The sequence below is a fragment of the Euleptes europaea genome, chromosome 19 (genome assembly GCF_029931775.1).
Source record: "Euleptes europaea isolate rEulEur1 chromosome 19, rEulEur1.hap1, whole genome shotgun sequence".
NCBI classification, from domain to species: domain Eukaryota; kingdom Metazoa; phylum Chordata; class Lepidosauria; order Squamata; family Sphaerodactylidae; genus Euleptes; species Euleptes europaea.
In genome coordinates, this window is record NC_079330.1 from 8,724,944 (window position 1) to 8,741,353 (window position 16,410).

The following is a 16,410-nucleotide window of genomic DNA, read 5'->3' on the forward strand; positions in this document are numbered from 1 at the left end:
GGCTGACCTTGGAACGTAGGTAAAGAGTCAAACCCGTCCTTCCTTACACTGTGGTTCTGATCTGAAGTGACATCCCTCATGGCTACCATTTTGAAAGAGAGTACTCAGGATTCTTGTAGGTTATCCGGGCTGTGTGACCGTGGTCTTGGTATTTTCTTTCCTGACGTTTCGCCAGCAGCTGTGGCAGGCATCTTCAGAGGATTAACAGTGTCCTGTCCTTCAGTGTTAATCCTCTGAAGATGCCTGCCACAGCTGCTGGCGAAACGTCAGGAAAGAAAATACCAAGACCACGGTCATACAGCCCGAATAACCTACAAAAACCAATGAACTCTGACCATGAAAGCCTTCGACAAGAGTACTCAGGAGTTCCAATTGTGGAACTCCCAGTGCTAGGTGCAGTTCTGCCCTGAGACTTGACAGATGGCCATTTAAAAGAGAAAAATGTGAGGAAAGCAGACTCTCACCTTTGAGAATAATCTCTAGCTCATCCCTCAAGATGTCAAAGATGCTATATCTGGAGCTCGTTTCTGGGATCACGTGCCGATTGAGCCAGCCTCCGCAGGCGTACTGGTAGAAATTCTGGCACGGCTCTGCCGTTGGGTCCATGTTCTGAATTATCCTGGCAGCTGTGCAGTGAGCATGAAAACATAAAGCGTCGTTGGGAGGGCAACACGCATGTCCTACATGCCTTAAACACCTGCTTGTGGAAAACTTTAAGGTCTTTCAGAAACTTATAGAAATCTCCCTCACAAGAGTTTGCTCTCTTGGGTCTTGTGTAGAAGATCAACTGAAAGTCTTCAGCCGAAAGCCCAGAGAGAACATGAAGGTCTTATTCTGGTGCTTCAAATGAAACAGATTAGACACCATGTGAATTTTTGTGGGAAGGGAACTTCCACCAATCAAGGTCCCATTGCGGCCCATACCCATAGCTACCCATGATATCTCTGAGAGCTTCCAGGTAAGGTCTTGCCAGGAAGTCTCAGGACAAAGCAATTGGTCATTTAAGACCCCGATCCCAGGTCAGTGAAGATCATAACCATCACTTTGAATGGTGTCTATATGCAGATAGGCAACCAGTGTTATTTAAAAAAAAACACTTGGCCAAGATATGGTATCCACACACAACCTAGCTGCTATATTTTGGACTAACTGCAGCTTCTGAGCAATCTTCAAAGGCAGCCCCAAGTAGAGCACATTGCACTAGCCTCATCAGGATGTGGTCACAGCATGGATCACTATGGCCAGATCTTGCCTGTCAAGGAAATACCATAGCGGGGTCCAAGAACCTACACCTGATAGTGGAGATCCGAGTCTCCATCAGGAACGGTGGCCTGGTTCATACATGCAAGAGGTGGGAACGAGGTGGAAGAATGTCTCAGCGGTAGAATGGACTGCTCCGCTTCAGACTGCAGGTGGTGGATTCCAACTCTGAATAGTCCTCTGGACCATCCACTCCTTCCCTGCAAACAGGAAACCAGCACTGCACACCAAAAGAAGGGATTTGCATCTTTCTCCCTGCAGTTAGGTTTCTGTTTGCAGAGTGGGGAGGATTAGGTAGAAGAAGAAGAAGGAGTTGGGTTTTATATGCCGACTTTCTCTACCACTTAGGGAAGACTCAAACCAGCTTACAATCTCCTTCCCTTCCCCTCCCCACAACAGACAGCTTGTGAGGTCGGTGGGGCTGAGAGAGTTCTGAGAGAACTGTGACTAGCCCAAGGTCACCCAGCTGGTTTCATGTACAGGAGTGGGAAAACCAACCCGGTTCACCAGATTAGCCTCCGCCGCTCATGTGGAGGAGTGGGGAATCACACCCAGCTCTCCAGATCAGAGTCCACCTCTCCAAACCACCACTCTTAACCCCTACACCACGCTGGATATCTTTTTTTTTTGCATTGTGAAAACTAAGCTGAATAGCCCTACAAACCTACCAACCTCTTCTTGTGCAGTATTACCATCTACGTGTATAAACTGTGCTCTTAAAAAAAAAATTATTCTGGCCATAACCCTTTCCATGTGTTTTTTTTTCCATTCATGTTCCCCCTGAGAGAAACCATAAGAGACACTACACTCAGTCCTTGATTGTATCTTTAGGGCCTGGCTTAAATACAAGCAATCAGGAGTAGGAATTCTTCCGAATTATTTGGCTCGTCAGAGGTTGGACAGAGTTGTATTCACACATATCTTTATTTCTAAACAAGCTCGCTGTACTCTGGGTGTTTGTTATTCATAGAAGTCTTCTCTGGAATGCACGGTATTCTGTCCAACCAACTCTGGAAAACTCTCTCAAGGAATGGCCCAGGTTCTTGAAAGAGTCAACTCTCTAAACAAGCAACTTTACTCTATCCAAACACACTTTCCCAGACCTTGGGATAGCTGTCATCTTTCCAGGTCCACCCCACAACAACTGAATGCATTAAAACACGGCAACGAGGTCCTAGTAATATGAGGTCCAGTTCACCTTACGGATTTGTCTAATTTTGGGTTATCCGCCTTGAGTCTCAGCGTGAAAGGTAGGCTATAAATGAAGTAAGTAAATAAATAACGGCTATTGACAAGAAATACATACGTAAATGCCCTGGTGTGAATTCGCTCGATCGAAAGTGTCAACCTCAAAGAGCTTCTGTTATCCGTGTTCTTTTACATTTGTATTTTCTATTTATTTCTTGGTTTATTAATGAGTTATTGCATTTATTGCTACAATGGATAATGCTGTTTTTAAAAACCGATGTATTTATTTTTGCAGATTCCTTGTAAATAGAGAATGGCTTAGGAGGTGGGGAAAAGAACTATATATTACCTGCTGTGACACATCCCGGAGTGGTACATATGTTCTCAGGGCTGGCACCGTATTGCAATTCTGTGGGAATAATGAAGACTCATGAAAGACCCCTCTTAGGAATGGTGCCAAATTTGGCAAACAACGAGTTTACACAGAACATCCCGTTTTGGAACCTTGGTTGCTCTGCAAGATGACTCTACCAGCAGGAATGATTAATTAGGGATTTACCTTATTTTGTGAGCATACTATTTAGTTTGAACATCTCTGTTTTTGATGTCCATTCTTCCTGCTTGGGAGGAAAGTGCAGCCGTCTCCCCAACCATAAACATGGTTTGATTTACATGGCAAAGATTCTCCATTCTGCATTCAAGTTGCATCTGGTTTATGGTGACCCCTGGTGGGGGTTTCAAGGCAAGAGACGCTCAGAGGTGGTTTGCCATTGCCTGCCTCCACATCTACACTGCACAAAATGAGTCTTAATGTAGCCATAGACACATTAACATCAAAATTTCTTTTTTTCTTATGCTTTCTTAGGGGACACAAGCAACTGGTACTTTATACACACACACACACAAATGGATAGAAGTACCTGTGGCAAACTGCATGTTCTAAGTTAACTTTGAAGAAAAAGAAGAGTTGGTTTTTATATGCTGATTTTCTCTACCATTTAAGGAAGAATCAAACTGGCTTACAATCAGCTTCCCTTCCCCTGCCCACAACAGACACCCTGTGAGGTAGGTGGGGCTGAGAGAGCTCTAAGAGAACTGTGACTAGCCCAATGACACCCAGTTGGCTTTATGTGGAGGAGTGGGGAAACCAACCCGATTCACCAGATTAGCCTCCGCCGCTCACATGTAGGAATGGGGAATCAAACCTGGTTCGCCAGATCAGAGTCAACCGCTCCAAACCACTGCTCTTAACCATAACACCATGCTTCTAGTTAAAGTAGAATTCAGGAGGAGTTGAATGCAGGGATGAGGACAAATTGGGGGGGAAACTTCTTGTCCCTAGTTGCTACTTGGTAGAGTCCCAACCACATCACAGGAAAGAAGTAGCACTGCTCATTGGGAATGTTCGCTCCTAGGACAACTTCAAGGGATACCACGTTCGTCAGAATGGGATTGGGCTCTGCCCTTGGCCCCTGGAGAGGAGTCCCAGAACAAGTCACGGGTTGTTGCTGTTCTTTACACCACTGAGCTTACTGCAGAAATATCTGAGAGTTCGTTTCATTTAGAAAATCTCCCTGTCTCTCTTCCTCAGTGACCAAGTTGTTCCACCTTTCACAATCTCCCCCTTGTTTACTCGTGGATAAACTTGTTTGTATTTGACTTTTTCAAAATCCTTCCATTTGGCACATGGGCAGGACTGGCTGCTGCAAATGGAAAAAACGATTTGGTAACGTCTCCATCGTGGAGGGTATGATCCTCACTTCTTTGAAGACTGCCTGGTAAATCATCGTGAAATAAACACAGCTATGCAAACAGCAAACAGCGCCTTGGAGATCCTTCCAAGTTGTGTAGGGATCACCTGTTAATAATTGCCTCTTACTAAGGTCAGCCATGAGAATCCTTCTGGAAATCCAACACACCCCAATAAAAGATACAGATGGATCCCTGGCTTGTTCTGCCGTTGGTCGTGTGTGGATTGTGCATCCATCTGCCTATTCAAAGTCAACTTTAGGATTTTAGAGGCTGCCTAAGAAAAGTACACACAGTGATCCCCTTTAACTTGGAAGAGATGAGGTATGCAAGAATTCCCTCATGCCATCTTTGGGTACTGTAGGAAAGGTGTAGAAGGGTAATAGAAGAAGTAGGTTTTTATACTCCGTTTTTCTCTACCTTAAGGAGTCTCAAAGCAGCTTTTAATCACATTCCCTTCCCTTCCCCACTCCTACATACGAAACCAACAGGGTGACCTTGGGCTATTCGCAGCTCTCTCAGCCTCACATTCCTTACAGGGTGTCTGTTGTGGCGAGTGGAAGGGAAGGTGATTGTAAGCCAATTTGATTCTCCTTTAAGTGGTAGAGAAAGTCAGCATATAAAAACCAACTCTTCTTCTTCTTCGCCCATAGAACCCCCTCAGATGAAAAAGAAAGAGGAAAAAAGAGAGAGAAAGAAAAAAGCAGTCCCTGGGAGCATGCAAATGCTGGCTCCTGATCTTCCCAGTAAATCCGAACATTTCCGGGATTTTTCAGGAACATTTTTACGGTATTCCGAAAAATTCCTGGATATATTTGGAATGCCGAATATACCCAAAAAATCCCGATAAGGCATTTTTCGGGTATATTTTCAGCTCGGGTGTATCCAAATGCACACCCCTATTAAGGACATCAATAGGCCAACCTTAACGTGAATGCATTCCCTATTCTCCACTTGCGGACATGGTAGGGTTGGCAGATCTGGGTTGGGAAATTCCGGGAGATCTGGGGTGTGTGTGTGCAGGGTTTGGTGAAGGGAGAGACCTCAGCTGTACATAATACTTACAAAGCATCCATTTGCTTCAAGGGAACTGATCCCTATTGTCTGGAGATCAGTTGTAATTCCAGAAGATCTCCAGGTCCCACCTGGATTTTGGCAAACCTAGGACTTCACTGAGCAGAAAACTGCAATATCTTGTTGATATCATATCAAGCTAAGCTTTGGCAGATCAAGAAAGCCTCTTGTCTAAAGGCCGAGAGCACCCACTATACCTCCCCCTTCTCAGCACAGGTTGCGCATTGGGCTTGCAGCCCCGATTTCCAGATGGTTCCAGAAGGCCTTGCACCGAAAAACTTTGCTCCTCCATTTTCTCCTCCCCCTTTGGCAATAAGAATGTGAAGAGGTGCCCGTAGCAGGGTGGAGGGGAGAAAGAACGAGAGAAACTATCGAGTGGGAAAATCAGAAGCCAAAAATGAGAGAACTGTTTCCAGGGACTGGCTGGAGATGTTATCTCCCAGGGTTGTTTTCTCAAAATTGGTCGGAGCCAGTTAATTGATCTTCACGCATAGTGACACCAGACTGCTTTGTGCACTCTCTCACGCACTCTCTCTCTCTCTTTCACTTTGCTTACAACAGAAGGCACATAATTAATCGTATTCCCCACACTTGGTTTCCAAAGCTGCTGCATATTTATCAGTGGAGATTCCATCAAGAACCTCTAGACATATGGAGTGGGACGCAGCCTGCCAAAGCATCCACGATCAGGGGATTTCACAGTTTTGCATCAAACTCCAGCTGTCCTCCTTTGGCACCTCCTATAACTCCAACATCTATGTGTTACCATCTCCTTTCCCTCAACCCCTGCTCAAAATCCATCTCTTCTAGGAAGCCTTCTATATCTACAGTCCCCTCCCACAGCACTTATTCCACAACCTCTTCTTCCGAACTCCAACTCAAAAGCCATAGTTTCCATGAAGTCCTTTGTGCCTATGGTCCCCTCCCAGTGTGTTCTATATGCCCAACGTTCTAGAGTGCAACCCAGAGGTTGCATACACACCCCCCCCAAGTGAAATGAAATGAAAATTTTATTGTATATAGCCGTCGGCTATCACAATTTGCTAAAACAAATAAGTAAAATACAAATACAATAGATTAGCAAGTAAAATATTAAATATTGAGACATACGAAAACATTTCAATTTAAAAGAAAAGTAGCTGCTTATTCCGATACCACGTTAGACCTTGTTTTCTTTGCTGCAAGCGCAAACAAAGAGACTCTATATGATGCACATGCACCAATATCTGATAAAAGAAATATAATTTTCTCTGCATCCGAATGTGTATTAATACCAGATAATAGTCCTGCCAAAAACCTAGCCCTGGGGCTTGCAAACAATGGGCAAAATAGGATGTGATGAGTCAAGTCCTCCAGAGTTGAGGATCCACAAATACAAACGGGTTGATCCCTTGTTGTTCGAGAGTAACGCCCCGCCAACATAGCTGTTGGCATAGATTGCGTCCCCAAGTGTGTTTGTTTTGCCACGCTGAAGCAAAATTTGCAATTTTGGAAGCATCTTTGCCGTGGGACCCAAAACTTGAGAACCTCTGCAACATCTCAGCCGCTGACAATCTCTCCTTATCAAGCTGTCCTACCACACTATTTTTCTTGGAAGCTGATGATGGGTCAGCGCTACAGCAAGATGAATGCCAGTTGGTTGAACTGGGGCTTGCTTATTTGGAGGTGCGAAAAGCACTGGGCCTCAGTGTCGCTGGGATATTTTTACTCCCATCACCATAGGGAACAGATATAAATATGTGCAAACTTTCTGCACAGTGTCACAGAATGTCAGGTCCTTGGAGGATTATGTTAACTCTGATAACAGTGTGCGTGCTTGTATATATGTTTCCAATGGGTGAAATTTGTTTTTGTTTTGTTTTGCTTTCATTTCAGCATACATTTTTCCACCATCTGTTATTTTTAGCTTTTCCGTCAGAAATGCACCCCCTCAAAAAGCCTGTTTGCACAATCTTTATCTTGGAATAACCCCCTCAACAACATCTGCAACTGGGTCACTAAATCAACCTCTCTTTCTGCAAGTACCCCACATAGGTTCTAAAATCTTAGATCACAGTAATTTTGGGTTTGGCTACAGGTACCCTATTCTGAATGTGGACATCAACAAAAATAAGACCGACAAGACAAGCAGGGCTTTTTGAACTTCTGACATTTTTCCCGCTCCAGGATTGCACACGAGGCTGCCTTATATTGAATCAGTGAGAAAAAGGGAAAAGGGGGGGAAAACCTTGTGCTGAAAATTAGAGCAACGAAAAAGAGGAAAAACAGCACAGAGGTTACAATAGTCTAAACAATCTGCGTACACTCTGTCTTATCACACACAAAACTGCATCTACCTCATACTATGAGAGAGCTCATACAAAGACGGATATGCTACTGCAAAGTATGACAATGCTCCAATGGTAAATAATCCATATAAATAGAATTTGTACAAAAGTAACAACATATACTTCACGTTCCTTCAGTGCCTTAATATCCTTTCCCTCTGTTACTAATGTCATTGTTAAAACACTGCAATAAAGCAATTTATCGTGTTGTGTGTGTGTGGTGTTTTACCAATCAATTCACACTTGTTCAATCAACCAACCAACCAACCAACCAATCAATCAATCAATTGACCTTTATTGGCATATACTCAGAAACAATGCACACTCGTTGATGTGCACATCTTCAAGCAATCATGCATAGGATCACATCAAGAGTGTTCTTTTTGCAGTGTTATGTGTACATGTCCATCACTAAGGCAGAGGAGGAAAAGATGCACATGAACTGAAGGAATGGAAGTCTGCATCAAGCTGCACACACTCTAATTTCAGAATTAATTTTAGATATTCTCCTAGTTAAACCAGGGCAGCAAAAGGACAGAGCAGATCACCTGATATGGCCATAACCTTTATAAAAGCTTGAGTTGCCAGGTTGTACTTGCGTTCTATTTTGAACAACGTGAGGGTGCTGGTATAGCTGTACATGGCAAAATGCCATGTATGTACCATGTGCAACAGTTTTAAATTCCTTTAGGTCCCCCTCATATTACTAATGTGCACTGATAAAACATTACAAAAAAGCATTCTGATGTGCCTGCAGGTATGACTGTATCAGGATATTTTTGTGTGTGGTGTTCTACTAATGTATGACAGTACTCCTACAACATGTTATCAGATCTTGGGAAAACTGAAGCTTTTGCCAAAATTAAAAAGCGCATTAAAGAGCTCGATTATAACAGCACTACTTTTCGTGCTCGTCGCGTCTGTTCATCCCAGTTCTTCGGAATACCCCCTCCACGTGGTCTGCCTGCCTATACATATTATCTGACAACTCCTCATCTCTGTAGAGCTTTTTGCTTGGCTAGATTGAATCCTAACCCTTCTATGGTAATGCAGGGCAGAATTCTGAATATACCATACTCAGACAGGATCTGCCCTTGCTCTTCTGGCTCTATTGACACATTAGCCCATGCCCTTTTGGAATGCCGCTTTTACGAGGAACTTCGATCGCACTATATTTCCCCCCTTTTAATATACAAATCCAATGCCTCTGTGACTGACATAATGCCTTTTTTACTAAGCGACAGGGACCCCAAGGCTACATTGTCAGTGGCAAGATTTGTTTCAGTCCTTATATCCCTCCAACACTAGATATATGCTGCTCAAGATCAATTGATCAAGGAGCTTCTAAGGGATAAAAGGAAAGGAAAGTACTCCTACAACTGGTAAAACACCACACAGAACAAACATTGATACAGTCACAAGTATGGTGACATATTTGCAGTGTTTTATTAATGCACATGGGATTCACAGCAGAAATGAATGGAAGAGACTGAAAGCTGTGACAAATTGCAAATATTTCACATCTGGCATTCGTTTCAGGAATTCTCCTAGTCAAATCATTTTAGGGACTGCAAAGAGAACTTTTAGAATAGCAAAGGAACAGGTGGGGCAAAAACATGCCAGTTCCTACTTAAAATTCCCTCTCAGTGTTTTTCTCCAGTGGGAGAAAAAAACAGCTGGGGGTAGAGGGTTGGGCGGAAAAATGGTCTTGGGGAAAGGGTTAAGAATTTCTTCCCCAAGGTCCTGGTCTTTTACTCATTATGGGAGCATCCCATGACAGCTTTTCATTAAAAACAAACAAACGCATCAGAAGACATAGCTGTCCGCCACATGGAACCTGAACATCAGCTGCAGCAAGAGTCTATATACAGACTAATCCAGATCCATGGGGAATACGAGTAAAATATTCTGATCAGCAAGAACATTTAAAGTTGAAATTGGAAAGGCAGCTCGGATGCAAGAAGAAAGAGTCAGGCAAGAAATGTCGGTAAGATTCGAACACAAAACTAATCATCACTGATATTTTTCTGGCATAAAAGGAATCATTCTTGGGTGGGAAGTGGGAAATGTCTGGATTTCTCTCTGTTGCTGACCATCCAGTTTGACCGTCGGACCCATTCCAAAAATTTTAAGAAGCCCCTGGAGGCAAAATCTTGAGCATAATGATGCTTTAATGGCACAAACGTCATGGATGTCACCGAGGGTGCTATTACATCAGGCGTTGTCTTTCCAATACCTCATCAGCACCTTCAAAGAAGCTTTTTAAGGCAGAATAAATATAGCACCGCTCCGCTTCCCCCCCCCCCCGCCACTACTCAAGCTTCTATGTGCTTTCTGTGTGGGTGTTACTTTAAAAACTCTCCCTTCTAATGACAGACTGCTTTTGCGTTTCTGCAAAAAGATACCAAATTACACAGTTCCCAGGCCCACAAGCAGCACTGCTGCGTTGGGTTTCAGCCCCCCCCCACAAAAGACAGGTCCCCTTCTGTCTTCAGCCAGAATGCTTCAAACTGCTGATCGCAAGTGAAATCGTCCATAGAGCCAGGCTTTGCCGAGCAGCTTGTCTAAGAGAGCTTGTTAGCCCAATTAAGCTTTCCAGTATCAGTTTGGGGGACTTGAGCATGCAGATGAACAGATGAGGCTGCTTCATGCCAAATCTCAGGCAATCAATCCATCCAGTTCAGGATTGTCTTTGGTGACTGGCAGCAGTTTTCAGGGGAATCAGGCAGAGAAGGGTCTTTCAAAATACCAGGTCTCAGGTCTTTTTACGCATGGCTGTTTCCCTCGCGGTCACCCCTCCAACGACTTTGGGTCTGTGTTTTGGTTACGCATGCCGTTTCTGACCGCCAGAGGTCGCCTCGCTCTCCCCCTGCGTTTCCCCGCATTTTGCACGCGTTTTCAGAGACCTATTTTATCTCGAATTTGAAAATGTGGGGAAATGCAGGGGGAGAGCGAGGCGACCTCTGACAATCAGGAATGGCATGCGTAATCAACACAAAGACCCGAAGTCATCAGAGGGGTGAAGGCAAGTGAAGCAGCCATGCATAAAAGACCTCAGAGCCTTTAAATATAGGTGCCAGGGACCAGACCTGAGATCCTCTGCATGCCAAGCAAGTACCCTACCTCAGAACTTGGATGATCTTAAATATTATTTTTCCCCCTTCATTATTTCCACTTCAAGATGGTTCACAATATACCTACTAGGATTCCGACATGGTCAAAACCTCTTCCTCACCCCCAAGAATTTCCTGTGGGAGCAAGGATTGGAAGCTGAAAGACCCTTCCCAAACTTAACTGAAGACCTTGAATCTCAGCTTTCTTTTTCACCTGGAAACTTGGGTCATTCTACTGGAAAGGGTCAATTGTACTCTGAACAGCCTATGTAAGCCTCATAGAGACCATGTTAAAAGTGAGAATAGAGCCCTTGATTACTCAAGGGCTCTACCCTCATTTCCAAACTCCTCTCAAGTCAAGATGTACTTCTTGAGTTTGAAAATAACACAGGGGGGGGGGTTAAGGTAAATCGAGGCGCCATTAAAAAAACAAAACAAGGCCTGGAATAAATGATTTTATAAGTAGACTCAGAAGAAGAAGAGTTGGTTTTTATATGCCGACTTTTTCTACCACTTAAGAAAGAATCAAACCGGCTTACAATCACCTTCCCTTCTCCTCCCCACAACAGACTCTGTGAGGTAGGTGGGGCTGAGAGAATGTGACTAGCCCAAGGACACCCAGCTGGCTTCAGGCGTAGGAGTGGGGAAACAAAATCCAGTTCACCCGATTAGCCTCCGCCGCTCATGGGGAGGAGTGGGGAATCAAACCCGGTTCTCCAGATCAGAGTCCACCGCTCCAAGCCACTGCTCTGAACCACTACATCACGGTGGCTCACCCTGCTGGTGAGTTTACTTGGAAGGGGAAAGACCATGTGCTTTGCATTCAGGTCTCGGATTCCGTTCCTGGCATCTCAAGGTAAAGGGTCTCTGACAGCACAGGTGATGAGAGACCTCTCTCTAGCGGAGGCCCTGGAGACAAGGAGAGCAAGATGGACCCATGGCGTGCTTCGGCTACAGCAGTTCATAAGCGATGGCAGCCAAATTTTTCCTTTCTCAGCACTGTAGAGGGCAGCCCTACACCTTTAAGTCTGGGGGGGAAGCCACAGAAGATATCAGGAGTTCTCTTACCTCTGCTGCTGGAGTGTAGGATTACAAGCGCTACCACGGCACAGGTCATGAGGATCAGAAGGACCGACAGGCCGATAGTGACAAAGTTCCAGGACTTCTGCCCAGGTCTGGTTGATTTCTCCACAATATCCATTTGGCTTTCTGATTTCCCCATGATGGTCACTCTGAAGGAGAAGGGGACATAATGATTAGCGCCAAGTGCCGGTTTCACATATGGGGCAGGAGCGCGTTAGATCTGAAGACCATCCGCAGAACCGAAGGCGGGGAAGCGGGTAAGACAGCGGTTTGAAAGCAGGAGCACACACAGAAAGGGAGGGGGAAGAGAAAAGAGAACAAAACGCCGATGAATAATTACATGTATTTATCCATTTGGTTATCCACAGATTTCCCAACCTCGTTCTCCATCTTCAGTTCCTGCCAGCTGAGCAAATCAGGGTCCAAAGACAGACCTCTTTGGTGTTGGAAGGAGAACCCTTCACCCCTCTGAAGAAAGGGTTCTCGCTCACTCCACCCTCGTTTACCGAAGCGTCTTCCCTGCGACTTGGGGGGATCTTATCTCCAAGGAGGAGACCTGGAGAGTTCCATCAGCTGACGCTAAAAGGTGGTGGATCCAAACAAGGTCCCACTAGAGGCTGAACGAGCAGGAGACACGGGAGCCTGCCAGCACACCAGCGTTCTGGGTCTTCCAACCTCCAGACCCTCTGCCTTCCCAAGTCCATGCCAAAACTTCTCAGCCTTGTGCCGTCGCTTCCTTCCAGCAAATGAGCCTAAGGAGGAGGAGGAGGGAGGAGGAGGGAAGGAGGAGGATTTTTTTGTAATCGCACAGCACATAAACAGCAAGTGGCAGAAGAAAGAAACGGCGTCTGCAGCAGCCTCTTTAACTTCTCCCTCACTTGCCTACAGGGATGCTCTTTCTCTGTTCTGCTGAGCCTGATCAAACTGTTCTTTTGATCACACTGCTGTAGTAGGGGGCTGTAGCCCTAAAATATCCCTACCTATGCCTTTTGGATTAAAACACACACACATATCATTGTATCTTTTATGTCAGGGACTGAAATATGCAGCAATTCTCATTCGTTCTCCCCAGGAATGATAAACTAGGAAGTTAGCCGAAATGGTGATGAGGTAGCTCCTTAAATATAATGTAACTTAAAATGTGTAGCAGTCCTAACCAGGGGCTGTGGCTCAGTGGTAGAGCATCTGCTTGGCATGCAGAAGGTCCCAGGTTCAATCCCTGGCATCTCCAGTTAAAGGGACTAGGCAAGTAGGTGACGTGAAAGACCTCTGCCTGAGACCCTGGAGAGCCACTGCCGGTCTGAGTAGACAATACTGACTTCAATGGACCAAGGGTCTGATTCAGTATAAGGCAGCTTCATGGGTTCATGGGATGTAGTGGTTGAAGTGTCAGACTAGTATCTGGGAAACGGAGGTTCAAATCTTCGCTCATGCCATGGAAGTTCACTGGGTGATCTTGGGCCAGTCACACACTCTCAACCCAGCCTACCTCAGAGGACTGTTGTGAGGTTAAAAAGGAGGAGAGGAGAATGATGTAAACTGCTTATGGCCCCATTGGGGAGAAAGGTGGGGTATAAGTGCCATAGAGTCCAATAGAGTCCAATTGCCAAAAGCGACCATTTTCTCCAGGAGAATTGATCTCTATGGGCTGGAGATTTGTTGTAACAGCAGGAGATATCCAGCTATTACCTGGAGGTTGGCAACTCTATTCATGCAAAGCAGGTGCACTACCACTGAGCCACATGGCCTTTGGCAATCTTGAAGGTCAGGCAGGGATTCAGGCAGTGAATGTCAGTGGCTCAGCGATGGAATGTGTGCATATATGAAGCTACCAGGGACCCCGTTGGTCAGTCTAGCCCAGTATTGCCTACAATTACTGGCAGTAACTCTCGGGTATATCAGAGAGAGCAAGGGCTGTCCAGCGTGAGCCAGAGTGGTGTAGTGGTTAAGAGTGGTGGTTAAGAGTGGTGGACTCTAATCTGGAGAACCGGGTTAGTTTCCCCACTCATCCACATGAAGCTCGCTGGGTGACCTTGGGCTAGTCACAGCTCTCTTAGAGCTCTTTCAGCCCCACCGACCTCACAAGATATCTGTTGTGGGGAGAGGAAGGGAAGGAGATTGTAAGCTGGTTTGATTCTTCCTTAAGTGGTAGAGATAGTCGGCATATAAAAAACTTCTTCTTCTTCTTCTTCTTCTTCTTCTTCTTCTTCTTCTTCTTCTTCTTCTTCTTCTTCTTCTTCTTCTTCTTCTTCTTCTTCTTCTTCTCCTGTCTCCTGCCACCTCAAACCCTGTCATTGGAGATGCAAAGGACCAGACCTGAATCCTTTGGTATGTGCCGCCCCTAACCATTGTGAGTCTTTACAGAACCCCCCTACCTATTTTCTCACCAACTATTGATTAACTGCTCTGTCATGTGCTTCATTCTTAATACTGAAGCGTTGTGTTAAATGCATATTAATATCTTCTTTCCCCCACTTCACAACCGTTTCCCTCCAAACCAAGTCTTGCATTTACAGATCCTCTCTGCCCCCGAGTCATGAGGATTTCAAACTAATCTGAGGCAAATTCCCATCAAAGAAGCTCATGAGACATGGCAGGTTTTGACGTATTCCTGGTTGCAAGAAGATGTCATGTGAAAGATGGCTGGTGATGGAGTCGTCTTTCAAGATGCTGCTTGTCTTTACTGAGTTGAAAGGCAGGCTGGGTTGGGACTGAAGTCAAGAGCAAAATCTTCTCGTCAACTTAGCTGTGGCAAAGACGTGTCTGATTACCAGGCTGGAGAGCGGAAAATCTGCATTAAGGCATCTGAAGTTTAAGAAGGCCTGAGGCAGCTCTCCCTTGGTGCTCAACTGCATCAACCACTGAGAAATAGGACAGGGCATACCTAGCTTGGAAAGAAGGCGGTTAAGGGGAGACATGATAGAGGTCTATAAAATTATGCATGGTATGGAGAGAGTGGTCAGGGAGAAGCTTCTCTCCCTCTCTCATAATACTCGAGCGCGGGGTCATCTGCTGAAGCTGAAGGGTGAGAGATTCCAAACAGATAAAAGGAAGCAGTTGGGGCTGAGAGAGCTCTTAATAGAGCTGTGACTGGCCCAAGGTCACCCAGCGGGCTTTGTGTGTAGGAGCGGGGAAACAAATCCAGTTCACCAGAGTAGCCTCTGCTGCTCATGTGGAGGGGTGGGGAATTAAACCTGGTTCTCTTGAGAATGGGACCCAACAGGGAAAGAGAAAAGATAGAAAAGCTCCTACAAGGAGATAATCCCTCAATCACTTCTCAGGTAGCAAAATTTTGTACGGCTGCAATGAAAATTCGTTGCCACAGATGGCAAATGTTGTCCAAATGGCAGATGTAACTTGGATGTTATTTATTTATTTATTTATTTATTTTTTAAGTGACTTAAGACTCGAACTGTAAACCTTTGTTGGTAAGACCATTTTAGTCCATGTATCTTGTTTTATCTGGCCAAGGGCCGCAAATAAACTATCTATCTATCTATCTATCTATCTATCTATCTATCTATCTATCTATCTATCTATCTATCTATCCATCCATCCATCCATCCATCCATCCATCCATCCATCCATCCATCCATCCATCCATCCATCCATCCATCCATCCAGGTTCTCTAGATCAGAGTCCACCGCTCTAGTAGGTTAGCCACTCTGCAATAGGGTTGCCAAGTGAAGACTGAGAAATTCCTGGAGATTTAGGGGCGGAGCCTGGGGAGGAGTTTGGGGAGAGGAGGGACCTCAGTGGGGTATAATGCCATACGGCGCACTTTCCAAAGCTGCCATTTTCTCCAGGGAAACTGATCTCTGTTATCTGGAGATCAGTTGTAATTTTGGGAGATCTCCAGACCCCACCTGGAAGTTGGCAACTCTACTCTGCAGTAATCTGTAGCACCCCCCCCCCCATTCCATGCAATTTGGAAGCAGTTCCAGTGTGATTTCTCGTGAGCCGGTGATTCTGTTTTCGGCAAGATTCCAGTCGGCCCCAAGTATCGACATTTTCTCATACATGGTTTTAATTTCCCCTCCACCACTAGGGAGGAACAGATCAGTCTTCTGCATAGCAAATTTGTCTTGTTGAGGTTCACCAGCAAGGTTTATTGAACTTAATTGGATTGCATTAGCCGCCATTTAGATCAGGCCCGGGCAGTCAATTAAAACAATAATCATCATACTCAAAGTCCATTAAGGGCGCAGGCCATGAGCAGGATTTGTAGAGGGCCAATTACCCACTTTTTACAGCCTTTTGTTCAGGAAAAGGGTACTTAAAACAGCAACCTCCTTTCAGTTCAAATGGCTATCACATTGATATGCTTGCAGCGAAGAAGCATACAGAAAGATTTGTTGACAGCGTTCAGAAGCCATGATTCCATTTTGTTTTGCAAATAAGATAATAAAAAAATCAAACTTAGAATCACAGAATTATAGAGTTGGAAGGGACCACCAGGGTCATCTAGTCCAACCCCCTGCACAATGCAGGAATTTCACAACTACCTCCCCCACACACCCCAGTTACCCCTACTCCATGCCCAGAAGATGGCCAAGGTGCCCTCCCTCTCATGACATGCCTAAGGTCATAGAATCAGCTTTGCTGACAGATGGCC

At 45.1% G+C, this 16,410-nt stretch overlaps 1 protein-coding gene across 1 annotated transcript in view; it reads right to left on the bottom strand.

The window, feature by feature from the left end:
- MMEL1 (membrane metalloendopeptidase like 1) overlaps window positions 1–12,191 on the bottom strand; it is a 31,455-nt gene extending 19,264 nt beyond the window's left edge. Inside the window, exons 1-4 of the mRNA XM_056865327.1 lie at window positions 12,135–12,191; window positions 11,780–11,943; window positions 2,798–2,857; window positions 465–626 (exon numbers count right to left, since the gene is read on the bottom strand). Coding sequence (XP_056721305.1) covers window positions 465–626; window positions 2,798–2,857; window positions 11,780–11,943; window positions 12,135–12,184 — 436 coding nt within the window. The 5' untranslated portion in view covers window positions 12,185–12,191. The remainder of the gene's footprint in view (window positions 1–464; window positions 627–2,797; window positions 2,858–11,779; window positions 11,944–12,134) is intronic.
- Between the last annotated feature and the right edge of the window lie 4,219 nt (window positions 12,192–16,410).